General features: G+C 41.1%; 1 protein-coding gene across 5 annotated transcripts in view; it reads left to right on the top strand.

The window, feature by feature from the left end:
* The window catches only part of fgfr3 (fibroblast growth factor receptor 3), a 68,829-nt gene extending 56,866 nt beyond the window's left edge, over positions 1-11,963 (top strand). For all 5 annotated transcript variants that reach the window (XM_085392377.1, XM_085392379.1, XM_085392378.1 and 2 more), the window contains exons 14-18: positions 339-461; positions 868-938; positions 5,512-5,649; positions 6,639-6,744; positions 7,051-11,963. In XM_085392377.1, coding sequence (XP_085248503.1) covers positions 339-461; positions 868-938; positions 5,512-5,649; positions 6,639-6,744; positions 7,051-7,215 — 603 coding nt within the window. In that variant the 3' untranslated portion in view covers positions 7,216-11,963. The remainder of the gene's footprint in view (positions 1-338; positions 462-867; positions 939-5,511; positions 5,650-6,638; positions 6,745-7,050) is intronic.
* Positions 11,964-26,356: the final 14,393 nt, after the last annotated feature.

Here is a 26,356-nt window from a genome sequence, read left to right as displayed (position 1 = left end):
AGTTATCATATAAAAGGATGCTTTGGCCTGCACTTAACTTCTCAATCAGACAACCCCCTATGAGCAAGCACTTGGCAACAGTGAGAAGGTAAAACTCCCTTTTAACAGGAAGAAATCAAGTCCATTACAGCAATGTGTTAATTGCGAAATTGAAAGATAATTAGATTAGTGAATTAAAACTCTAAGTTTAAACTAAATTTGAGGCTTTTAAAGTTCAGTTTGTGCGTTTCATAGTGCAAAGTAAAACTTGTCAACTTGCATCAGTGTTTCAGTATATTTGCGTGTATGCGTGAGTGCAATGCGCCGTGTGTTTGATGCATTTGTTCTTCTTCCCTCAGTGCATCCACAGAGACCTGGCAGCCAGAAACGTCCTTGTGACGGAGGACAACGTTATGAAGATCGCCGACTTCGGTCTCGCCAGAGACGTGCACAATATAGACTACTACAAAAAGACCACAAATGTGAGGCTCATTCCTTCAGTGCTGTCCTTTAGGAAAATATTATGTGTTTGAAGCGATACGATGGGATGGTATTGAATACAGCAGCAGCTTATTACATATGGCTGAAAGTCTTTTCTTTCAGTGTCACGGTCGGGTCGCATCTCAAAAGTAGAATTGAGCAGATTGAGCAAAATTAAAAGTGTATATGCGGATTCCACAGTGTTGATATGAATGTGTTTTCAAGCAAAGGCGTTGCTGCGAATGAAGCACCGAAATGGTCATCAGATTTCTGAAGCTAGCTGAAGTTCAAGCTGTGGTGGTGGCAGCGTGACTAGGCTGAAGTTTGTGTGTTTGTGTGAGTGTTTGGTTGTCAGCTCCGTACAGAGTGCTTCTGCTGACCCAAGCGTTTCTGTCTCCTTTGTTTCAGGGTCGTCTCCCCGTGAAATGGATGGCTCCAGAGGCTCTCTTCGACCGGGTCTACACGCACCAGAGCGATGTGTGAGTTTGCACAAACTAACCGTCACATACCAACTGCCCAGTCGCGTGTAAGCGAGTGCACCGGCGGAATCCGGGTGTTGAAATATCGTGACTGAGCGTGTTAGCATCAACCGTGTGCGAACATGGAATCATAACATTCCCTTTCCAAATATCTGCGGTTCACCTGATAACCCCCGAGGTTCTCGCGTATTAGCCGCGGCGCATTCCTGCATTTGTTCTTTTAATCTCTATCCAACGACAGCAGAGAGAGATAGGAACACAACAGAGTCCCGACATCTTAGTGCTGTTTTATCAGTGAAAATCCAACCTGCCCCAGAGCAGGAGGAGATAAAGAGGGTCAGTGGATTTATCACAAGGTGTTCCCTCAGGGCACTTTCCCCACAGCACTTCAAAAGGAATCTGGGCAGCAGAGACAGTTTTCACAACCTCTGATTGCTTCCGTGTTGGCCACGATCAAGAGAAGAAAGGTGAGGAGGCGAGGCGGCCTGCCTTGCAGTAGCTGTAACATACCACCCCCCACCCCAAAACGTCTTCTCAACCCCCAAGCCCCGCCGGCTACAGCCAGACGCCGTGTCCCCAGCACAGCCATCCAAGCCAAACACAGGCCCCTGTCAACACTGGCTCGCCGTGTGATTACACTAGACTGGGAACAGGCCGAGGGGAGAATCAGGCTTCTCTGTTATTTCAGCAGGTCTGGATTACACAGTCAATCCTCCCGCCAAACCTCCTCCTCCTCCTTTTATACAGTAGTCGCTCTGAAGCCAGTTTACTCTCACACACCCTGGGGGACCTTGACTTTTGACTCGCAATGATTTCTTATTTTTCCCCCTTTTTTTTTTAGGAAATATGATGGCGAATCAATTAAAAAACAATGAAAAAACTGTAGTGCATATTGTTTCTCCTGTCAGATTCATGCTTGTTGAAACCCTCCTGGCTCATTTACAGCTGTAAAGGCAGAAAACACAGTGGCAACATTTGGGAGCCATTTTTATAGGATTTTTGTCCTTTCGCACATTTTTCATTTTTCAAGAAAACGTGTAAGTCGTCATTAACATCACCAGTTCTCTTTTCGACTTCAAACACCAGAGTTATTTAGTGCAGATAGAGGCTCAGCCAGCACTGCGGCCGCTGCCAATGTCACGGAGGTGAGGATTTTATTTTGGACAGCTTCGGAGGTGTCAGCCTATAAAAGCTGCAGTGGAGAAATCTCACTGCAGCTTCACAGTGACGTACTAGCCCATTAAAAGCAGGGAAGGTGGGGAAGGTGTGGGCCAAAAGCAGCTGGGTTGTAAAAGCAGGTATGATTAAGACTAAAGCTTTTGGCACTGACACGTTTGCAGAAATGATTTTAAAGGGAAAGAAACTTACCTGTAACTAAATAAACGAATTAATGTCCAGTAGAACAGTAAATGTAATGCTGGTAGGCTTAGAGCAAAGATATGGTCACAGATAGAGTAGATGCCATTCTTTTCATTTAAGCCAGGGGTGTCCAAACCCAGGCCTCGAGGGCCGGTGTCCTGCAGGTTTTAGATGTGTCCTTGCTCCATCACAGCTTTAAATGGCTAAATTTCCTCCTCAACATGTCTTGAAGTTCTCCAGAGGCTGGTAATGAACTAATCATGTGATTCAGGTGTGTAGACCCAGGGTGAGATCTAAAACCTGCAGGGACACCGGCCCTCGAGGCCTGGAGTTGGCCAAGCCTGAATTAAGCAATGTCAATATCTTTAGATGAAGATGCAATTCTAAGTCCCCCTATGAAACATTTTAGCACAGCTTTTCCAAAAACCAAGGCTTGCTTTGGATTAAAATTATTAGCCCCCATGATGCTGATACTCAATTGTATATGTCCTCCTGAGCAGTCCCAGCCTATTCTTCTTTTGTGAATCTCTCGAGCTCCTCCAAACTTCCTGCACAGACCCTGGTCGTCAGTTCACCCCACAGTCAATGACACTCACTGTAGACTTCACCAGGACTGGGACACTCCTCAGTGACGTGTGTTGCTGTTTTCTTTCAAAATCTTCACATATCCTTCCTTTATGATTCCTTCTACTGTGAACATAATACTCCCACCACCGTGTTTGACTGTGAGGACGGTGTTCTTGGGGTTGTTCGCCTCTCCCTTCTTCCTCCAAACACAAGCAGTGCCTCTATGATCAAATGGCTTTATTTTTGTCTCATCTGACCAAAGCATGTTTTTCCAGTATGCAGTATCTTCCTCCAGGTCATCCTTAGCATAGTTGAGTCTGGGTTGATGGTTTCTCTTCTGCAGAAGTGGACTTTTTCTCGCAGTCCATTCCTGTGCAGAGTTTGTGTGCGATTGTCTTCTTTGCGTTCTGGTGTTCTGGGATTATTTGACACTTCTCTCAAAGAGTCTTTGAAATCTTCTGCTCCCTACCTCTGCCAGGCTCGTTCTGTACGGTGTGGCTCTCTTTGAGTTTCTTGGTGATACTTCTCACTCCAAATCTTGACACTTGGAAACCCTCTGATAACTTTTTATGTCCACCTCCTCTAAACCAATTCCCTTTTTGTTGGCACGATGCTTTCACAGCGACAGCTAAAAACCCTTACTGAAGTTTTTATACTGTATATAAATAGAAAGATACATTTTACAAGCGTTGAGCATTACAGAGTTAAAGCACATCCTGTAGTGGTTTATGCTATAGCTCAGTAAAAGTAGTATGTTTAGATATACTATGTTAAAAAGACACATGGGAAAAAGCCTTTCAATAATTTTGCACTTATCTGCTCACAGTATTACTCAAAACTTCTTTAACAAAGTCGGTCATTATATTGCGACGCTGATATATTCTAACAGCCTTCATTTTCTTAATTTGACTCATGCCGCTGCTTATATGAGTGGCTGACGTTTATTAATGTCTGCTGTAAGAATACACGATCAGTGGTGTGTTGATTGGTATCATGTGCAAATATTCTTTATTAAAAGTGTCTACAGGACTGAAATCACAGATGGATACCATTCGTCAGAGTCTATTATTAGCCCCAGAAACAGATGATGTTGTTTTTCCGTATAAGTCATGAAGAGAGTCGGTGCTGAATATGAAAACAGCAAGAAGCAATGCTTGGGCAACAAATAAAGCCAATAAAGTTGTGGCTGACTTTTCATTAACTCTCGTCTCCAACCACCTAGCACATGCAGTACTGCCAGATTGTCAGTAACAGGTTTGGTATGATTGGTGAAGAGAAAATCCAAGCAAATAACGAGTTCCCCACTAACGAAATTAGTAGTGGCAGCATGGCCTTTTTGCTACTAAGGCAGCGTTGTTCCTCTTCGTCTGTTCGCACATGTACTTTCAGTGGCTTTTCATCGCCCAACAGGGCTGATTGATGAACACATTTGAAGTCGATAGATATTGCCACAGCTATCATTGAACCAGCACACCAAATGCAGGATTATATTCATTCCTCCCCAAAGTGATTATCCTTCTAAATCTCACTAAATCAGCCATCGGTGATGCTTGCATTGAGATTCCGAGACTGTCAGCTCCCGTTGCTGCAGGTGCCCAAATGAAGTGTTTATATCTTCATTGCCTTCTTCTCCTGTTAGTCACCTAATAGCCTGTGAATATTCATTCCTAGCAACCATCAATAAATATAAGCAGCCTCTCTTTTCTGCTCTTCCTTCTGATTCCGACTATCCTGCTGTGACACTGAACACCTGATTTGTTGACATGTTTCCCTCTCTTTGAATATTGATGTCTCTTTTTCACCACAGTCGTCTCTCAGGCTTTCATCCGACTCTCTCCCTCTCTGTCTCAGGCGTGCGCTGTATTCGGATTTAAGACCAGCCGGCTAAGCCAGTGTAGCGGCCCTTTTTTTTCATTTATTCACCCTCTGGACCAGAGCGCGGATAATTAGATTAGACCTAGCGAGAGCTGCAATAGAAGGAGGGGACTCATTCTGATTCACTGGACGAATAGCCAAACAATAGTATGCTGAGTTAATAGACTGCCCGTTATATGATTACTGTCCCTCATTTTTTAGACATTAAGAAATAATACGGGGGTTCATTGGAGCTGCTGCCACCGAGAGACAAAGAAAGAGAGATGATGGCTTGGTTTAGATAGCAGCTGCGCTTTAACGCTAGATGCTGTATAATAAGTTTTCCCATTTATCTCTGCTTCTCCCTTCAGGTCAGGCCTGTGTTGGTGTTGTGGAAACATCATTATCTGCGTCCATAGTTAATAGCTGCCTATTTACCACAAGATTTTTGTGCACGCTTCGTTTTTTTGTGTTGTTTTTTTTCTTGAGCCATCAAAACAACGAACTGATGATTACATCTCCTTCTTTCGTTTACTCGTCTTATTTCTTGCTTGAGGCAAGAGAAGTAGATTTTTTTTGTTTGTTTACAAATATTGACCAGCTGTCTGAAACAATAAGAATTTCAAATGGATTTTTTCAAATTGAGTGCAGTTAACATTACCGAGGATCGATTTTTCCTTCAAACAGATCGATCGGTGGACAGAGCGCATCTGTGTGAACTGTGACTGCCTTAGACCGCGGCGTCGCTACGACCTCTGATCTATATTCCTCGTGTGTTTGCGCTGCTGTTTAGGTGGTCTTATGGGGTACTGCTGTGGGAGATCTTCACCTTGGGAGGCTCGCCGTACCCAGGGATCCCAGTGGAAGAACTCTTTAAACTGCTGAAGGAAGGACATCGAATGGACAAGCCTGCCAACTGCACCCATGAACTGTAGGTGTCTGCATGAGTATAAGTGTGTTGCCTTTGTTTACAGGAGGCTGTCCAGATGAGCCAAACAACAGCAGGTTACACCAGGGCCCTGTTATGTTCCTCAGTAATATTCTGTTTATCTGTCATACTGTCATACATTTGCTGACATTCCCAGAAAGCCATAACTTTATACCTCTTTTTTGAAGTGTTTTTTGTTAGGAGGGTTTCGATGTTTTAATGAGTTGTTCTGTCATTAAAATACTGTATTCATAATATGTTTGTATAAGGCAGGGGTGTCCAACTCCAGACCTCAAGGGCCGGTGTCCTGCAGGTTTTAGATGTCCCCGTGATCCATCACAGATAAATACAACAAAATAAAATGATATGATAGGACGAAAACTGTGGTATTTTGTAAATATAATAATAAACAAGAATTTACTGTGTAATTGTGTAACTTTATTAGCAGCGTCCCCTTTTGAAATGCGCCAACAAGAGAGTAACGTCCTCCTCTCTGCCCCTTAATGCTTTCTGGTCACTATGGTAACACGTAAATATTTTTTTCAAAATAAGACACACAACTACAACACGGGAAAAGATCCAGGGAATCCAAGTTAATGATAAAAAAAAACCCTGAAAACCTTAAATTTCACACCCGAGTCTCGTCTCTCACGGTACCAAACGACGGCCCGGGGGTTCGGACCGCTGTTGACCCAAGGTGATATCTAAAGCCTGCAGCACACCGGCCCTTGAGGCCTGGGGTTGGACACCCCTGGTATAAGGGAACCAAACAGCTTGTTGGCCCTGTACAATATAGATATGAGATCATTTTCAACTGTGAATCACTCAAAGCTAAGAATAAAAATAAGGAGCTGGAAATGAGCCTAATAGGGACCTTTTGTGTTATGTCTAGTCTGCTAAAAAAACCGAAACAGTAAAAACAGTCCATCTAAGACCGGAGAATGTAGTGAACGAGATGCAGTGTGACTAAATCCTCGCTGTTGGGATTCCAGGTACATGATCATGAGGGAGTGCTGGCACGCTGTGCCATCGCAGAGGCCGACCTTCAGACAGCTGGTAGAAGATCACGACCGGATTTTATCAATGACCTCCACAGACGTAAGTCTCCCTGCAAAGCTGCAGAACACACACAACACCAGAAATAAAAGCACACGCAGCTTATTGCGTCACCCAACCATAAAAACACTGCTAAAGAGTCGCAATGAGAGATTCTTTAGATGTTTGGGTGTATTTTTAAAGTTGCATGCGAGTGAACAATGTAAAGCAGCATAACATTTCCAAAGTATTTCATATTCTGAAGACCTGGAATAATACGCTAAACTTTTTTCCAATCATCTGACCACCAAAAAGTGAAAAAGTTTGACTGTGACACCAGAGTCTAACCTCTGACCTCTCCTCTGACAGGAGTACCTGGACCTGTCGGTGCCCTTCGAGCAGTACTCGCCCACCTGTCAGGACTCCAACAGCACCTGCTCCTCAGGGGACGACTCCGTGTTCGCCCACGACCCGCTGCCTGACGAGCCCTGTCTTCCCAAACAGCTTCCCAGTAACGGGGTGATTAGGACATAAAACCTGTGCCGGAGGAGGTCGGACATTAACCTCTTCTCACAGTTTGTGACAGAAATATCACCGCTCACTGACTCAAGCACCTCAAGATACGGAGAGGGACAAAAAAGAAAAAAAAGAAAACTCAGCATGCGATACTTCCACAGTGCTTCAGCTCTTTTTGATTTGTCTTAAACTCTCGGACAAAGCTCTGTTTCGTGTTTTCTTTTTCTCCTCATCCCCACGAACTCTCTTTAAACATTGAAGGATTTTTTTTTTCTTGCCGTTGAACCATGTTTGTGTTCTTCTTTTCAGAAATGAAATTATATTTTTGTACTCGGGCCAGTCTTTTGTTACAGACAATCTGTGGGGTGAAACCATTCCGTGCCTACTGGGATTAAACCTCCTGAGACTGGATTTAGGAGGAGGAAATGAAGGGCATTGATGAGTGACTTGTTGGTGATCCAGTGGGTGGGGGTCCTCCAATTTTCGGTTTGTTTTTTTTTACTACACGGAGCCCTTTTATCGCAATAAAGCGATCTGAAAGAAAATTGATGAACGAGATACCAGCAAAGCCAGCGTGAGCTCAATGACAGGATTTGTTCTTCCGCAGAGTTACTAGAAGACGTTCAGCAACAGAGAGGATCACGTGAGCGTTTCCTCGTGAACGTGTACGCCATCATCCGCATTTTAGCTTCCTGGGAAAAAGAAAAAGTGATAATCATGGAACAAATTTTCCTCATCAAAGATGAGGCAAAGCTTCAGGGCCATTCAGTAATAAGAACAGCGAGGTTATGAGGGGTTTTTTAAAAATGTACCTACAAAGTGATTTATTGTAAATATATAAATGCAAATATGTATCATAATGCTGTCCACAGCCGTGTACTTAAAAGACAAAAAATGACATTTTTTTAAGATATTGTTTTAGGATTGGAAACTTTGCAATCTAGGAGACACTGTCATGAACGTGTAAAACACTTAATCAGAAAAGGTTTATTTGAGTAATTAACGTGTATATTTGTAAAGATATTTATAGACTTAACATGTGGTTCTTAAGTTCGAAAGGTCTAGTTTAGGATTTTTAGTACTGTACGCAAAGATTTCTATTTCAATGGGTTTTTTCCTTTTGTTTTTGTAACTTATTTTACAACCAAACTGCGATATTATTTTCACAACTGGCAGACTCCTCTGGTTTCTGATCCATCTTTTTATTGGTTTGTTTACAGTTTAGAATGTATGACACGAAGATGATTTGTTTTGTTTTGTTTTGAGAGCGAGAGAGTGCGATTTGACTGCCGGAGGAGGACTCACGAAGGCTGAAGGCTCCTGCTGAGGAGAGCCGGATGTTTCCAATGAGTTCTGAGTTCTGGTTTAGAAAAGTTAGCGTTTGCCGTATCAAAGCGACGATTCACTCTTGCTGGGCAAGAAAAAGCAGGAGATGCGTACCGGGGAGACCTTCTAGTACTTAAACACATATTGAACATCAACAACAATGACTAGCTGTGAATCATAAGAAGCCTTCAGACCCTTTGTAAGGGAAAAAAAATCCTCCTGTTTGGACTGTTTTACTGTTCAGGCCATGAAAAGATTAATGTGTTTGCTTCTATTATTTCAGTTCAATTTATGTAATCACCAAATCACAACAGTCTTCTCGAGGTGCTTTATATTGTAAGGTGAAGAAACTACAATAATACAGAGAAAAACCCAACAATCAGAGCGAGCATTTGGCGACAGCGGGAAGGACAAACTCCCTTTTAACAGGAAGACTTCTGCTAGATCCAGGCTGAGAGAGGGGCAGCCATCTGGATCAATTGTTCTTCCAAGTTTTGGCATTATAGTCATTTTTTACATCTGACCACAAAGGCTGGTGTCAGAGTAACATCTCACCTGCAAACATGAAGGTGTTAGCCTGTATTGACAGTTTTCTGTAGAGGGTTAGGGTTAAGATTAGCAGCTACGATGAGGGTTAGAAATGGGCTTCTTCATGTGTAATTGTTAAATGTCACTTGTTTCGTAGTCTAAAAATGACCAAAAAGAGGAATTCAAGTTGCATCGCCTGTAGCTGGTGTTGTTTGAAAAGATTTAACGTAATTATAGGTGGATTTTTTTTTTAAACATGCTTCTGAAGGCTTCAATTGCTTAACTCGTAAAGGTCACAGGGTCAGCGCTAACAAGCTTCAGTCTCAAAACTCTGAGCGCCTGTGTACACTTTCACGGATGAAAAGATCAGCTTGAAGGCAGAAATGTAAAGCTGTTGTCCTTTTGTGCTTGAGTGTGGGGGAAAAAAACACTCTGCCCAAACGCTTGAGATTTTATCGCTGCTCTGTAGTATTAATACTGAAATGAAGGCATGCTGTGCGACTTACAGATCACACGGCAACAAAAGAAACTATATATACAATATATATATATATATATATATATATAAATATATAAATATTGGTTTGTTGAATGAGACTCTGTGGTGGGTCCTTCTTCAATTTCCATTTGTTGAGAAAAGTGCCAAATTAGTCTTAAAAGTCTATTTTATCAAATTCTTCATATCTCTGAACCAAATACTGCACTGGTGAATGTAGGCGGGCAGAGGTTTACACGTGCAGGGAAGGATCATGGGATTTCCAAGATGGATGGATCCATCTTTTTATTTTGTTTTTGTTTTTCTTTCTTTTTTTTAATGCAGTCATCTGTCTAGCCGACTCCTCCCTCCCCCAAAAGAGCAAAAGCGTTGAAATGTTTACAGGATCTGTTTTCAGAAAAGTCACAAAAGGGAAAGCGACGTTCAAGTGGCATTGAAGGGTTCACTAACACATTTTACTCGCTGCTAAATGGAAAAGGTGCAGACACGCCGCTCTGCAAAGGCCTCGCTTCAGTGTGTGAGATGACTTTAAACATGTGGTCATCCCTCACCTCACCTGAAGTACTTTAAAGTGTGAAAATTCATATTTTAATTGATTGCTTCACTGGTAGAGCACTGAAACAAGGCCTTTGCGTAGTGAGCAGCCACACAAAGTCGTAGTTATTTCTGTTTTCAGAACAGTTTTTGGCCCAAATCTGTAAAGTGCCTGGAAATAATTTAGGAAATTGGTTCATTTTGATCACATTTTGAATGTATAATTACCAAAATAAAGTTCTCACTAGAAGCGGGCAACTATTAGCCTGATTTTTTTATTTCGTTTCTTTCCCAAGTGAACAAAACAAACAAAAAAGGCACTTCGGTAAAAGGTTGGATGGATCTAATGAAACAGATGATGTTTTGTTGTATTTATTCTTCCATGCTGGGTAAAAGCTTTCCCTATGGTGAGAGTATTTTTATTCTTAACTATTTCAGTTTTTCAGTGTTGTTATTCATTAAAGAGCCAGAAGAAGAAGAAGAAGATGATGATGTAGAGTAGTAATTGTACTAGATGCTGATGCTCCCCATCAGGATTTGCTCCTGGCATAGTTTATCTTTTATTTTTCATGTTATTTCTGTGTCCATGTCGAGCTTTTTACTCTTGACACTGATGGGCTCTCTCTGTTTCATCACTCTTAAAATGAATGTGTTGTATTTAAGACGTGTCCCATTTTTGGCAATAACCAGGACCTCGTTTCCACGGTTTTGATTTTGAGTCATGTGATTTCAGCAACCTGTCAAACACATCTATTAAAGATAATAAATCTTCTATCAAATGTGACGGTGTTTCACAATTCAAATAAAATCGGAATCGGGAGTTTTAGTGGAGACGTTTCCGTATTATTGTGCAGAAGTATCTGCGACACATTAAAAACAACACATATATTTGAGTGAATATGGTTGCTTTGCTACTAAACTGAACAACCCCCACAGCCTCAGCAGGGAGCGACTCTTACTGTACTTACAGTCACGCGTTGACCTTTAAACGCTTGCGGTCACTGCTCGGATTTATTTATTTATTCTCCCGTTTCCGATCAGGAGGGGAGGGAGAGGGGTGTCATCTTAAGTATACGTCTTTCCTTCCCTATATTGCACAACTACACCCAAACATTCACGTCCTTTCTCACGTGGATTGTTTTTTTTCAGTAAGTTGTCAAGCAGCTCCGCACTATTTTCATTTTTCTCTACGCTTCATATAGTTCTAACCTCGCGATGAGTTAGTCCAGCATAATTTATAGTTTTGTTTTTTTGTTTTTTTTGTTTTTTTAATTTTTTTTGTTTTTTTTTTCTTTTATTAGTAATATAAACATACAAACAAAATGCACCATATATTACAGATTCAGAGAATAAACATTTCTTACATATTAGCAACTTTCATATATAGTGAAAATAAAATATAAAGATGGGGTCACATAAATTAACAGATTATTAACTCACTAAATCAAAATCTTCTACAAAGGAAACAAAAAAAGCAGCCTTTTTCTTTTTAACTAAAGTCAAAGATTTAACCAACAGGTTTAGGTCGTTTTTCCAGTGAGCCAGTGTTGGTTTAATCTTAAAAAAGCGACATTTATGTATAAAATACTTACACAAGATTAATAACACATTAACACCATAATTAGCTTTCTTTTCTTTCAAAAACACTCCAAACATTATCATATTTAAGGTAAATGGGGTAATTTGAATCCCACTGGAATAAAGCCAGGTATGAAAATCCAACCAAAATATTTGTATAAAATTGCACAAAAAGAATAGATGGTCCAAATCCTCCTCTTCTGTTTCACAAAATACACAATTACCCGTTTCTATTTTGAATCTATCACTAAGGAGTCTATTTGTCGGGTAAATTTTATTCAAGATTTTAAATTGGACTTCTTTCCCTTTAGGAGGGATAGGGAAGGTGATATAATCAGTTCTTATTTTTTCAATTTCTTCCCTTGCATAATTTATAGTTTGAAATGCGCTTTTACGTTGCTTAAGTATGCACGAGTAGAGCTGTTTTGTAAGTATCGTTTTCATGCATTTGTTTTATTGCCGCCATTTTGCATTCTGCAGGGTTTGTTTGTCGGGGGTTTTGTGTTTTTTTGCAAAAGTTATCCTCAGATTTTTTTTTTGTTTTCACAATCCCGCACTATTTATTTTTCCTCCCTCTGTATTCATGTTTCTAACATAGAAAGGTGGAACTAACCATTTGGCATTATTTGATTTTTTTTTTTTTTAGCGTGTGTGTAATTCATAGTTTTTGTTGTAACGTACCTGTTCTGCTCATGGTGAATCCTCTGTAACATTCCACCATCACACCCCCTCTGAGCAAACAAAACAACTTTCCACAACTCTCTCTTTATGTCTCTCTCTCTCAGTTTCTCTCTCTCTCTGTGTCTCTGTGCCTGACAAACTATGCTGTCAAAAAAAAAAAAAACGTTTTCAATAAACAATATAATAGCGTTTGCTGTCAGCAGTGTGTCTGTCGCTAAGAGTATGAATTTGCAAAAACAAACTGTTCCTGTGGCAAAAAACGAGTCAAACATTAAAAAAACCCCAGACAGATTTTATGATTCATGGTAGAAGTTTGGAAGTGTATGTCAATGAAATGGAGCTAAAATACCACAAAAGTACAAATGTCAGCATGTTTGTTTGCCCGCTGTCTCAGGTTGTTTCGTCTGAACGTTGTCAGTACAGACGCAGATTGCGGGACTTTTCCCTTCTACGCAAACTTACATAACTGAGGGATGAAATGCAAGACTTTAACAAAGACAAAGAAGTTGCTGCAAAGAAACACACTCACTGGAGACTTTACTACATCCATGTCACTAGTACCCAGTTCAGCCTTATTTTGTCTTCAGAACTGGCACAGATTCTTCAAAGTCCTGGAAACATTCCTGACAAATTTTGCAGACTTGTCGGTTTACGTCCATGATATAAATCTTGTTTTCTACCACATCCCAAAGGTGGACTGAGACCGGATCACTGCGAAGGCCAGTTGCATTCAGCGAAGTCATTGTCATGCTTGAGAAACCAGTTTAAGGTAATTTGAGGTTTGTGACATGGTGCCTTATGTCAGGATAACACTGTGGTGTAAAGGACACTGTAAGCGATGCTCATTTAAACTGTGGCATTTAAACGATGCTCACGGGGTCAATTTGATGGCAACTTATCAACGATGAGGTAGCCATCATGGGGTAGCCAAGCTGATTTTACTCTAAAAGGAAACATAATTTACAAAATGACTATCATGCTATTTTTTATTATGAGATCATGAAAACAAAAATGTGTTACAAACATGAAAAGCCAACATTTTTTGTCATTTTTGTCACTGATTTCTACACAAATATACTTGTTTTTGCATGCAGAGGAAAATTGTCCAACAAAGACTTCAGCATTAGATATACTCAGTTTGTAGGGCCAACCCTTCAGGCCGTGTCACAAGCATGGCTAAAAATAAATATCCATGCATCCATCCTCTTCCATTTATCCAATTCAGGGTCACGGAGGGTCTGTAGCCGATCACAGGTACCATAGGTCGAGAGGCAGGGTACACCCTGGACAGGTCACCAGTCTGTCGTAGAGCCAACACATAGAAGCAGACAACCATTCTCACTCACATTCATATCTACGGGCAATTTAGATTAACTAATTAACCTAACCTCACTAACTGCATGTGCTGCAACAGTGCTAACCATTGCACCAGCGTGCTGCCATACTGTCTTTAGCAATACCTAAACACGGTTTTTCAGTCAAGTAAAAAGCAACTACAGATAACTGTCGTTACTGGATGGTATTGTTTCCTTCGATTCCCGAATATCTCCATCGACAAGTGGACACATTACTGTGTTATTATCTTATTTAAAGGAGCTTGAAGAGAAATAAGAGACCGAGCGTTTATGCCACTCTGCATAAAGAGGCTCTTATATGTACAGAGGAGGATTATGGGAATTCGACCAACACAGAGACACACTTCCGTTGTCCAGCAACAATGGCGCTGTGTGAAAGTCAAATGCTGATTGATTAACAAGCCGAGTCAGCAAACCAAGGATGCCGAGCAAAGACAGTGACCGTACTGGTTATTGTGGTGATATTTAATTTGTAATAGAGTGCGTCCAGTTAGCTTTATGACAAAGAAATTCTTTGTATATTATGACCTCGTCTCCTCCAAGGTAGGGGCTAAACTTAAAGGTCCAAAACCAGTACATGCAGGTATGTAAATCAGCTGAATGTGAAGATGTGTTATTACAATTTAAATACAATAATTAATTGTTTTCTTCAGTAAAATGTGTATATTATCATGACATGGTATGTGTACAGCATGCAGAGAGGGAAACTAAAGATGCTGAGAATTTGAATAACACCTTTAAAGTGCAACAGGAAATGCAGTGAGCAGAGATTTTGTTGCCCCAGTTCCTGTTGATTCTGTCACGCAGTGAACAAATTAGCCTCTCATAGCATCTTAACTGCTCTTTAATCAAGTAAAGTCTTTGCCTCTCTGTCTTTGTTTGCTGAGCATGGTTCCACGCCCTCCCTCGCCGCCTCACTGGCTGCAGCTCAGTAAATGGCTGGTAGGAGGGGAAGATTTTTTTCAGAGGGGTACTGAAGGCACGGCCAGGGTGGGAGGGCAAAGCTGGACAGTGACAGAGGGAGAGAGAGGGGTCTATGTATTCAGGCTTTTGGCCCTCAGCCCGTCTCAAGTGCGTCCTGAGGGGAACATCCTGCCCCTCGTTGGAACTTCCTCAGCCTGCTGAAGTGGCCCATTCATGGAGGTCTTGTGAGGGGGGCTTGTTTTTGCTGCTAAATGGATGTTTCTGTTTCAGAGGTGTTTGTGCTACTGGACGCTTTCCACTCCACGCCATCCCCCAGACACACATACTTACGCACACACCCTCTACCCCCACTTTTCTCCTCCTCCTCCTGTTGACTTCCCATTTCCCCTTCTTCTCCTTCTCCTTTTCCCTTCTGTTTCTCCTCCCTGCTCTCAGCTAACTACAGTCTCAGCTGCAGTTCATCAAACTTACACGCCCACTTTAGGCTCCTGTTAGACCTTTAATCCACCTCTCAGCACAGGAGGAGCTGGAGTCGAGGAGGGGTAACTGCAAAGCAGATATAAAGGGATGGATACTTGTTTCACTTCTCTAAAGCAGAAGTGGTGAGTCTGCTAATCAGCCAGCTACACATCTGTATCTTTTCATGTAAAACAGTGCACATGTTATCAAGTGTAAAATGATGAGAAACAGTTGCTTCAGGAAAAAGCTGCATTAAAGAACTGCATCTGTGGACTTCCAGTTTGGGCATCATTTACGTTTTGTTCCCTGAGACTGTTTAATCTGTGAGTCTGATAAGTGCTGCCGTCACATTAGGGGAAACAGTGGTTGGAGACAACAACAAGATCAAAAGTGCAATGAACTTGCCATTTCTTTGTCTTTCAAATGGCTGCTTTGAAGTCAACTTTGGTCACTCAAGAAGATAAAGCAACAATAACACAGTCAGTCTACTACGTGTCTATTAGTTTGTGATTAAAAACGGTCATATTGGTCAATTACAAGTAATCTGTCTGCAACAATATGGTGACGAACGGCAAAATCTGTTGCCGTCTACATACAATTTATTTTTCTGTGAATGTTCTGGCAAGACATTCAGAATCTCGCCAGAACTTCATAAATGTGAAAATAGTGATGTAGTTACTGTGTGATGGCAAATTAACTGCAAAATGGCATAGGCACTTGGCAAGCTTTCTGTTATATGGATATATAAACAGAATAGAACCATTTGGCAACCAGCTGAATTCAGTCCACTGTTGCAAAGAGATGTTGCACAGAAAAGTTGCACTCATTGGCACAGACTGACTCAGATTGTAACGAGTTGGCAGTCTTTCTCCATTTATAAATTAGACAATTACTCATTAACCTTTTCCCACTGGTCTGAGACCAGTCGTGGTCAGTTTGAAATGGCTATGACAGGTTGCCTCTCACCAGGCAAGCTCTGCAATTGCCTTGCTATCAAATATGGCTGCACAGAGCAGCGAGCAAAATCTACTGAGGAGAACTTTGAAATGTTACTAAAGCCCTATGATAAATAAATCATTTAGCCCAATTACATTTTTTTTGCAGGTTTCCTATTTCAAAGGAGGCAGAAAGTTACCCGACATCAGGGCAATCTACCATGGTGACAAACCCTTGAAACTTTTCAAGAATTTGAGGGAAGTGCACCTCGGGATTGTTGGTTCACTGCCATGGAAACTGCTGACATTGTGAGTGTGTCACTTGGTTGATTCTTTGTGCCGTGGCTCCTGACTTCAAAGAAACAGCAGCGTCATCAGGCACGGGGATGCCCCAACCTTGATTTTGAGCATCATCACTGGTGTTACGAGTCGGTTGTACAGCTATGACACAGCTACCAAACAGAAACAGAGCCCATAGTCTCTGAGGAAAAAGAAGGCACACTAGTTAGGAAGGCAACAAACACATGAATTTGTACTCGAGGGTCAGTTTATCAAACCAGAGTTCTACTGTTGCAACAAACGCGCTCGTAAAAATGCACTGAGTGGCAGCGCATTAAAAACACGGATTTTTCCAAAACAAAAACACACAATCGTGCTCTCCGTCAGCTGAGATTTAGCTTTTCATCTTCCTCAGAAGAAGAAGCTGGAACCATCTTTCTCTAAAACTTTGCATTAAAAAAGGACCCTGCAGACTATTAGACAATTCTGCACACAGCTGTTTCTCTGGCAACACATAAAACCAGTTTCATTATGATGGATTCCAGATGTTAGAAAATGTTGAAAAGTTTATGTTGTCAAAAATTTCAATAGAATCGTCCTTTCAACAACTAGAGCAGTCATGAGGCAGGTCTTTGCAGTGCATGTCAACGCTCATTTAAATACCCAGGGTTGTCAATGAGCCCTCACAAATTTGCAAAGCTGAAGTTGAAGCAACCACCTTGAAGGATTAATTAAAGCCTCGGCGTAGGCCCAGAGTAGCTTCTAGCCCCCATCTTGAGACTGGATCTGTTTAATCCAGAACAGGCTAAATCTAGAGCTATTTTAAGACAAGTCTTTGCAACTAGGCTTGAACCTTGCCTGTGAAACCTTCCCAAAAAGAGATTAATCACTGCACAGAAAATATTCAATACGACAGTCAGATTAGTTCACTTGCCTCAAGATTTGAAGGAGACCACTGGGAGTCTCTAAAAGACACATGAATGAAAATAGCATAATAAGTCATGCAGTTACAACGTTACAGTGGCTAGCTACAGCATGATTAATCCCTTTCACGTAAATTAGCTCTGATAACTAATATTTAACAAACGTGAAATGAGTACAGCAGCAGAACTTTTGTATTTTTGTCCCTAAATAATGAAACCCAGGGAGACCAGGAGGAAAGTTTTCTGGAAGATTCTCAGACCTCCTGACAGGCCAAACTGAGAGGCCTCGCCCGTGCTGAAAAGCTTGACCATTTTTATCGCTGTCTGGCTTCATGTGCTGCCAAAAAGTTCTTTAATTGTTTCCCATTCAGTCAAAGCCACAAAGCTTCACAAAGCGTTCCAGTATATACAAACTGTGGGTCTTTTTTTTTCCTTTTTTTTTTTTGCAGGCAACTGAAAATAATTGCACGTTTCAGGCTGGCTTTGAAAACGCAGCCTTATGTGTTTCGCACAGTTTGACTGTGAGTCAACATTGGGAGGAAAATCAAAGATGTCTGCGGAGCAGAGGGACTGTTTGTCTCATCATGAGGTCTCAGTGTCTGTTACATACGCTGTGTGCCTGTGACATTAGCATAATGTACATGTTTCTGCAAAATTTTTTGAATTGTGTGTGTGCGTTTATCTGTGTGCATCCAAGTCTGAAACACTACATGCGTGTGGGAGACTATAAGAATGACAGTTTGTTTTGTGAGTGCGCGACTGAGTTCCTGAAACTGGACCTTGGTATGTTGTCACTGTAAGTGTGCCAAATCAGCGATTAACTGCGCTCCCTCTGAGACAAGCGTGTAGCTGAGTGACATTTTGAAACAGGTGTGTGTAAAACAATCCGGTTTTCAGCACTCCTTGGAGAACTGCTGTCCCACTGAAAAGCAGGAATAGACTTGATGATAGTTTAGGGACCAACATAGGTTTGTCTTCGCTTAGCTAGATGCCCTTCTAAAAGCTGGCTTCTAGAGTGGCGGGCGCAGAAGCAACAATTGGTTAAAGAGGTAAAATAACTGTTTAAGTGATTAAAGAGCATTAAATGACAAAAAATCAAGAATCTGTATAATATTTCAAACAAATTCAAATTTAAGTCTTACTGTGTGACTGAACGTAGCATAGATTTCGTTTTTGATTGTGTTTTCCAGAGGTGGGACCAAGTCATTGTTTTGCAAGTCTCAAGTAAGTCTCAAGTCTTTATCCTCAAGTCTCAAGTCAAGTCTCAAGTAATGTCAGGCAAGTCAGAGTCGAGTCTCAAGTCACTGGTGTAAAAGTCCGAGTCAAGTCACAAGTCTGAAACTTTGAATTTCAAGTCCTTTCGAGTCTTTAAAAAGAACCCGAAAAAAATAATGTTGCAGTTATGCTAAATGTAAATATTAGACCATGTAATTTTTAAATCTGTGTTTTTCTCAACACATGACAAAATAGTGAACTTAGAAAATATACACAAATTGTGAAATTGCACCTCTTTAAAATGCAGCTCAATTAAACCTAGCTCCAAGAATAATTTTCACCGACAGTTCTGAGATAAGCTGCATGTTATTCTTGGATGCGGTTGTAGGACCGGCTTTAAAATCGCATGACAAAAATATCATACACATTAAAAAAAACTGTATCACCAACGTAGCCTGGACAACATTTGCTAGTTAGATGAAGTCAGCTATCTCATCTTAGCATATTTATATGCATATTTATAATCATACGGTTCTTGGAGTGAGTGCATACACTCATGAAGTTTAGTAACTTCAGGTCACTGCAACAAGCCCAGGTACAGTTTACCGACGGATGGGTGCAGGACCTTGAAATGCACCGTGTAGAAAGTAAAGACCATCGTACCTATCATAAGTTTACCAGTCTCACAAATCGTCTTCATAAATACACATTCGTTAACCGTTTATAAATAGGACCTTTGAGCTCAACGGTAATTAATTAGTAGTAGAAATAATTTCTGGTACCCATCACAGAAATGTAGCAGTGACAACAATATTGTATGCTGTAATCGTACTGGGCAATTAGTGATACAAAACAACTGTTTTATCCTGTGAATAAAAGTATATGTTTTTGTCAATGTACCATAATAACAGAAGCGAAACGCAATATTGTGTCAGGACAATTCACTATTTATGCACAACAAACAAAGGAGCATAGCGCGACAATTTCTGTTCAGCGCCAGACTTGCTTGTAACCTATATCACCAATTATGTTAAGAAAAATGACGCATTAACTACAACAGCAGACTGACCTTTGTGGAAATGCTTGGAGCAGACTAACCTGTGAGCTGGAGTGTTCTGGGACGTTATATTTGATCTTTGAATGGCTGCAATCCAGTCGCCTCTTTGTTACTTCGGAAACATGGTTTGAACAATTTCTCTTCAACGACGTAATCCGATAACAACCGATCTCTTTACCCGTCGGCTTCCCGTGGCTGTCATGCGACCGGCTATTGCAGTTAATAATACAACAGCTTCTTGACATTTTTGTGTTTCTTTTTATCGCTGTATAACTGATTTCAATTGAAAGCCTGCGTGCGCTAGTACCGCTTGCCACGAGTTCCCAGAATCCTTTGCGGTTCTACCCGTGAATGACGTCACATTTTCAATCTCTATATAATATGCATGTTAAATTTTATATTTGGGGTAAAATATCAAGTCTTTTCAAGTAAACCGGTTCAAGTCCAATTCAAGTCCCAAGTCATTGGTGTAAAAGTCCAAGTCAAGTCACAAGTCTTAGAACATTTTTTCAAGTCAAGTCTAAAGTCATAAAATTAATGACTCGAGTCTGACTCGAGTCCAAGTCATGTGACTCGAGTCCACACCTCTGGTGTTTTCTATTTCAGGAGAGAAGCTATCAGAGCTCCGCCCACAGTGCTTGAGGGACAGGTGATAATGAGGTAAGGACACACAGCCTGAACTTAGCTCATTGTAAACAGGGGTGAATGGATGGCTGGAAGGGTTTTTTGTTTTTGGAGTGCACAAACATTTGTGTTGGCATGTGTGTTGATCTGCCAGTGCAAAATTACCGATCATGATTCTGAAATTGCATTGACCGCATTGTTTGAACTGTGGAGAACTGTTTTGTATTTTATGTCATACATTATGTTTATATGACGAAGTATAAAGAGAGGCTCTCAGTCTTACCACAGAAAAAGTGTGTCATCATTAGGACAAAAGAACATGTTGTACGTCTCCAAAACTCTTGGTGGATATGTACTAACCAGTGCTTTGTTTAAAATGGATTAACTATTCAAGTCAATTCAGTTTTATTTATAGAGCGCCAAATCACAACATCAGTCGCCTCAAGGCACTTTATATTGTAAGGTAGACCCTATAATAATACATACAGAGAAAAACCCAACAATTATATGACCCCCTATGAGCAAGCACTTTGGCGACAGTGGGAAGGAAAAACTCCCTTTTAACAGGAAGAAACCTCTGGCAGAACCAGGCTCAGGGAGGGGCGGGGCCATCTGCGACAACCGGTTGGGGAGAGAGAAGGACGACAGCATAAAAGACATGCTGTGGAAGAGAACCAGAGATTAATAACAACTTCAGTGCAGAGAGCACAGTGCTAATGTTGCTAGCTGGGAAAGACAATACGTAAAATTCACATTATTTTTTTTAGAAAGCTACACACTATTTTTGTGAGGAAAAAAACTAGCTGGTAGCTGTCTCACTAGAGCAATAGATAAGCACCCAACAACTCCAAAAGTCTGTTTAGTAACACTTTCACCAAAGTGACCAGTGGTGGACTGCCTGTCCAGAGAACCAGGACATTTCCCAGTGACGTGTCAATCATTTTGGCCTGCCATGAACAGTTAACACAGTGAGCAACAGCAAAGGATGCCATTGATTGACATATGGCAGGGTGATACAGTATGTTCATCAGATGTTTATCTACGCAAGTGGTGTCCACTAATTACCAACCATCAGCTACAGTGATATACACTGAGCAAGTTGCTTCCTGTGTGACCCCATCTGTATGTGCTATTCCTAGTAAGCACTATAGCTTCACTTTGGATACTTTGAAAATCCAGTGTTCAGGTTAACTGGTTTGTACCAGGCCAGAAGCAGCTATCCACTACTGCTAACGCAACACCCACAAAGTGTTGTGTGATACATTCTTTCCTTGCAATCCCAACACTAGCCAAGTAAAAGGGCAAATAACACTTAGGTAAGTTAGATTATGCTTTTGTATAAGAGCAGCGTTCTGTATATTTTTGTGTAACAGTTTTCCGTGTGATGTGGCGTCATTATGTGGAGCAGTCACAGATATCCACACTGTGTTCATCAAAGCTAACTTTTTTGTGTGTGGAACCTGTTCGGTTATCTTGCTCTCCACAAACATGTGGTTCTTTAGTTTTGTTAGTGTTTGATGAGGTAATGACCAGTTCCTTTGTTCTGTCCCAAAGGCTCTTTCCAGTTGAACCAGATGCAGCAGAAGTCAATATGTGAGTTTGTAGCCATTACCATGTACCTTGCTTGTTTTTAGGGGTGGGTTCCCATTTCTTTTGACACTGTTTGCTCCTAGGCAAGGAGGTAGTTTGCTGTATTTCAATTTATTTTAGTTAATCTACCATGGCTGTGTTCCTTTGATGTGTTTGTTGGCCTGAGTTTGGCTTGAGTTCATCCTAAAGCTAACTTAAATATATACCTATGGGTATGTAGACAGGATTTAGGGAGCAAGTCGTTATGTGGCTGCTTGAGAGGATCAGTTACGTTAACTTTCAGGACATCGCTTCCCATACCTGAGAAAATACAATGAGCAAAGAAAGAGCCCAATCCAGCGTGTACATGTTGTGCACAGTATGCAAAGTACAAAGCTAAATTTAAATCAGATAAGGTTTTTGCAGTGCAGTAGCATGGCGGTTAGCATCACTATGTCACAGCAAGAAGGTCCTGAGTTTGACTGCCAACATCTGGCAGGGGTGTTTCTGTGTGGCGTTTGCACGTCCTCCACAGATTTTTCACTGGGGGACTCCGGCTTCCTCCCACAGTTTAGAAACGTGTCTAAATTGGCCATAGGTGTGAATATGAGTGTGAATGGTCATCTGTCTCTCTGTGTTAGCCTTATGTCAGAATAGCGAAGCTGCCTTTCGCAATCTTGCTGGCCTAGGCTCCAGCCCCCTGTGACCCTGATAAGGATAAGTGGAAGAGAATGGATGGTTTTTACAGGCAAAGTTGCAGAAGGTCTTGATTGCTCAGGTCTCCTGTTCTTTTTTGTTATTTCAGTAACACAGCACTGCCATATTCAGTCCCACCAAATCTTCCAAAATCATGAATCACTCTTCTTCTAATGACCAGGTACACATGCTTATTGTATTGTTGGTTACCGTAGATCCTCCAGTTTTAATAATAGAAGGGTGAGCGAGTTTGTTGATTAAATAAGCACTTTACTAGATTCAAAGTGACCCTCTTACAGGCAATCTCAACTATTTTTGGCAGCCTGTCCAGATTAAATTTAGCCACATGAATTATCAGTAGACTATTTGAAATCCGTCTGTACTACAGGAGGACGGCTGTTCTCTTACTCTCCTTGGTCATCCTCCTTAGAGAGATTAGGAATACCTTTGATGGCCAGGACTCCCTCAGCCTTTCCCATTTATGGAGCATCTGCTCATCTCTCTGGCCTTTTCTCTAATTGTTGGATTAATGGTTGACGGGAAGGCCCTGGTTGTTAAGAGTTGTCTCAGAGCTGTTTTGACAAGTTCACCCGTGATGTGCAATCATGGGGGGAAAATGCCTGTGTAGGTCACGGTATCACAACATTCAATAGCATTTATCAGGGTGGTTGAAGGGAGTGGAGGTTACAACGTGTTTGTGGTTCTTTCTTGTCATTTTCTGAAAGTGTCCTTGGTTATGTAAATACATTTTTGTGTGCTGTTTGAACTCTGATGTCTCACGTATTTGATCATTCCTGCACACATTATTGTAGCAAAGCACACATCAACAGACATGAGGATGAGTGTTGAAAAGTCAGCTATGATGTAAGATGTATTTCAACCTAAACTTGGATAGCTAAGGAAAAGATAGGAAAAGGAAAAGAAACTCACCATCTATCTTTAACCATCAGGTTTTCTTTATTGGTCACAGTTGCACCATTTGTGAGAGTAAAACACGCACACACCGATTCTTGTTTAGTAAACCGTAAAAGCATTTTGGTAGGCAATAACAGCTTCACAGTAACAGAAATGGAAAACTTTTAACCCATCAAAATACATTTACCTTATATTAAAACTTGCAATAGATAATTTCCATGTTCTCAGTATAGATCTACAGTTACGTCAGATGTTCATAAGTAAGTAAGAGTTAAGTTACAGTTAACTTTCCCAGGGGAGTCAGTAACTGGTGGCAGAAAGAAATGGCCAGTGAAAGCAGATTTATAGGAAACAACACTGGGGAAGTTATTATCCTGTTATTACTCTGTTGGCACTATATTGTACAATCAGCATTTATTTCATGATGTGTTTGATGCACTTAATATTAAATTCATGTATTAAAATGCCACCGCTGAGTTTTCCTTTCTTTATGGTAGCATTAAAGACCAAATGTGGTAACACCAAAGTTGCTCTGTTGTGTTGCGATCTGGTTACTGTGCAGGCCGATTTAAGAGAACTCAATTTCCATGTTTAAGCAAACCGTTTGAAATGATTAGAGCTGTAAGGCAATGCATTATCCTGCTGGAAGCAGCCATCAGATGATCGGTACGTTGTGGTTATAAAGAGACATGGTCAGCTCAGTTGGTACTAAGCGGCCCAAAGAGCACCAACAAAATTTCCTCACACTAACACACCACCAAGCAGTGGCCTGAACTGTCGTACATGGCAGGATAAATTCATGCTTTCGTGGTGTTTAAATTCCAACCCTACCTTCCAAATGTCAGAGCAGAAGAGACTCGTCAGTCCAATGTTTCTATTGTCTCATTTTGGAGAGCCCATATGAACTGTAGCCTTGATCTCAGAAGTAGCACCCAATGCAGTCTTTTGCTGCTGCCGCCCATCTGCTTCGAGGTTCAGTGTGATGCGCTTTCAGACACCCTCTTCTCTCCTGTCCTTTGGTCCTGTCAGCTTAAAGCAGTTTGACTATTCTTCTCAATCGATGATCACTGGATGTTTTCTGTTTTTTATACCATTCTCTGTAAACCCTTGACTTCCTTGTGTGGGAAAATCACAGTAGAACAGCAGTTTCTGAAATATTCAGGCCAACAACCATGAAATTCAAAGTTGAACATCCAGCCATCCCTCCATCATCTCACAAGCCTATCCCAGCTGCCATAAGGTGGGAGGCGGGGTACACCCTGGACCGGTCTGTTGCAGGGCTAACACTGGGAGACAGACAGCCATTTGTACTCATATTCACACAGATGGGTATTTAGAATCATCAATTAACCTAACCTCACTAACTGCACGTCTTTGGACTGTAGGTGGAAGCTGAAGTAAGAACCCACACAAACATGGAGAGAACATGTAAACTCCACACAGAAAGGCCCTGGCCAGATGGTGACTTTGAACCGAGTACATTCCTGCAGTGAGACAACAGTGCTGGCCTATGTTGCAAAACACACACATATATATATTTATGCACTGGTCCACAAAACTAAATCCGGCTGAGTGCACTCACAGGTCGATTGGTAGATAAGAAAGGAACATTTAAGCTGCACTTTAACTGGAAAAGAATGTGATTTTGTCTTGTAGCATTGCTCTATAAATGAAGCGAGACTCAAAGACATCATTGTTTAGTTTATTTGCCATGAAATTAGCAGTCATTAAGGCTGGGGAAAATGGTTCCACATGCGAAAACTGTCTTCAGTCTCACGTTCAAGGTAAGCAACAAAGACAGCTCTCTCACTCACATTCACTCTCCTGCCCTCACTCTTTTATTTTTATAACCTTAAGCTAATTGCAGGTAGCCCCACTGAGAGCTCAAATCTCCCCTCTCACTAGACGTCTGACCTAGAAAGTAGCATCAATGACAAACTTAACAACACACTGCGCCAACAATACATCTTTTTCTCACCCACACATTTCACATTTTCGTTTGACCTTGCAGGATGTTTTGATCATCCACAGCAACGCACACACACGCAGAAACACTCGAGACACTTTTTTGCCAGACAGGAATGAACATGACTGATGACACTAAGGTAACACAGTGCTACCAATGTGGAATTTAAAGTGAGCCTGTGAAACTTAGCTGCTACCATCAAGACAGAGCTCAGGAGGTCTGTGTATGTGGGGCCAGGTGGAATGTGATGGGTAGGAGGTGTGGATGAAGAGCTGTTTCACACAGTGATATGGGAAGTTTCCACAGAGTCTGACGCATCAGGTCAAATCACAGTACCTTGATGTTGTTGATTGTCATGTGGGATACATTTTTGACACCAAAAGGTAAAGCCTGGGGGGGAAGGAGGCATCACAGTTCGGAAAATTTAATCTAGCGTGAGACAGAAAAAGTGAATGCATTACCAGAGAAAAATATAATGATTTTTTAGATTAACATCTTTCAAATATAGGTGGGCAGCTTGATCCACAAACCAATAGCATCGTTACTAATGCTGATATCGGCATCGGATTACTTTTTTCTATCTACTAAGTTTAGTATGTAAAAATATACCTAAAATATGCATTAAAAAAATAGATGAAGCTTTATTTGTTGACTGTCACGTTGATTTTATTTATAGCCTATAGCACATTTAAACAACAGAAGCCTAAAGTGGTAAATGGACTGATTGTTATATATCCGGTTGTTCAGTGATGACACGACGAATCCTACTTCCGGGTCTAAAGTAGTCTGCGTTTAATATGGCTTTTGTGTTGTTAACATGTTTAATGTTATGTATTTTCTTCTATTTGATCTCAAAAAGCTCCTAAAACAGTCAGTGATCCCTGTTGACCTCCCTCGGCTTTTATTACTGCTAATCATTTATTTAAGCTCAGTTTTTAAAACCTTAGGATGTAACTACAGCCCAGCCCATGCAGCAGTATATGAATGACTAACCTCGTATTGTGGATGGATTATCTCAGTTGTTCTCCTGGCTGAAGTTTGGTCCTTTTACAGCATCCTGCCATGCGATTACATTTGTTCCTGACCACCGAGAACACTC

This window comes from Rhamphochromis longiceps, linkage group LG19, assembly GCF_057381845.1.
Source record: "Rhamphochromis longiceps isolate RC_006_pf linkage group LG19, R_longiceps_female_GT1.1, whole genome shotgun sequence".
Lineage (NCBI taxonomy): Eukaryota > Metazoa > Chordata > Actinopteri > Cichliformes > Cichlidae > Rhamphochromis > Rhamphochromis longiceps.
Note: the sequence above shows the minus strand (reverse complement) of the source record. Positions and strands in the feature narration are given on the sequence as shown.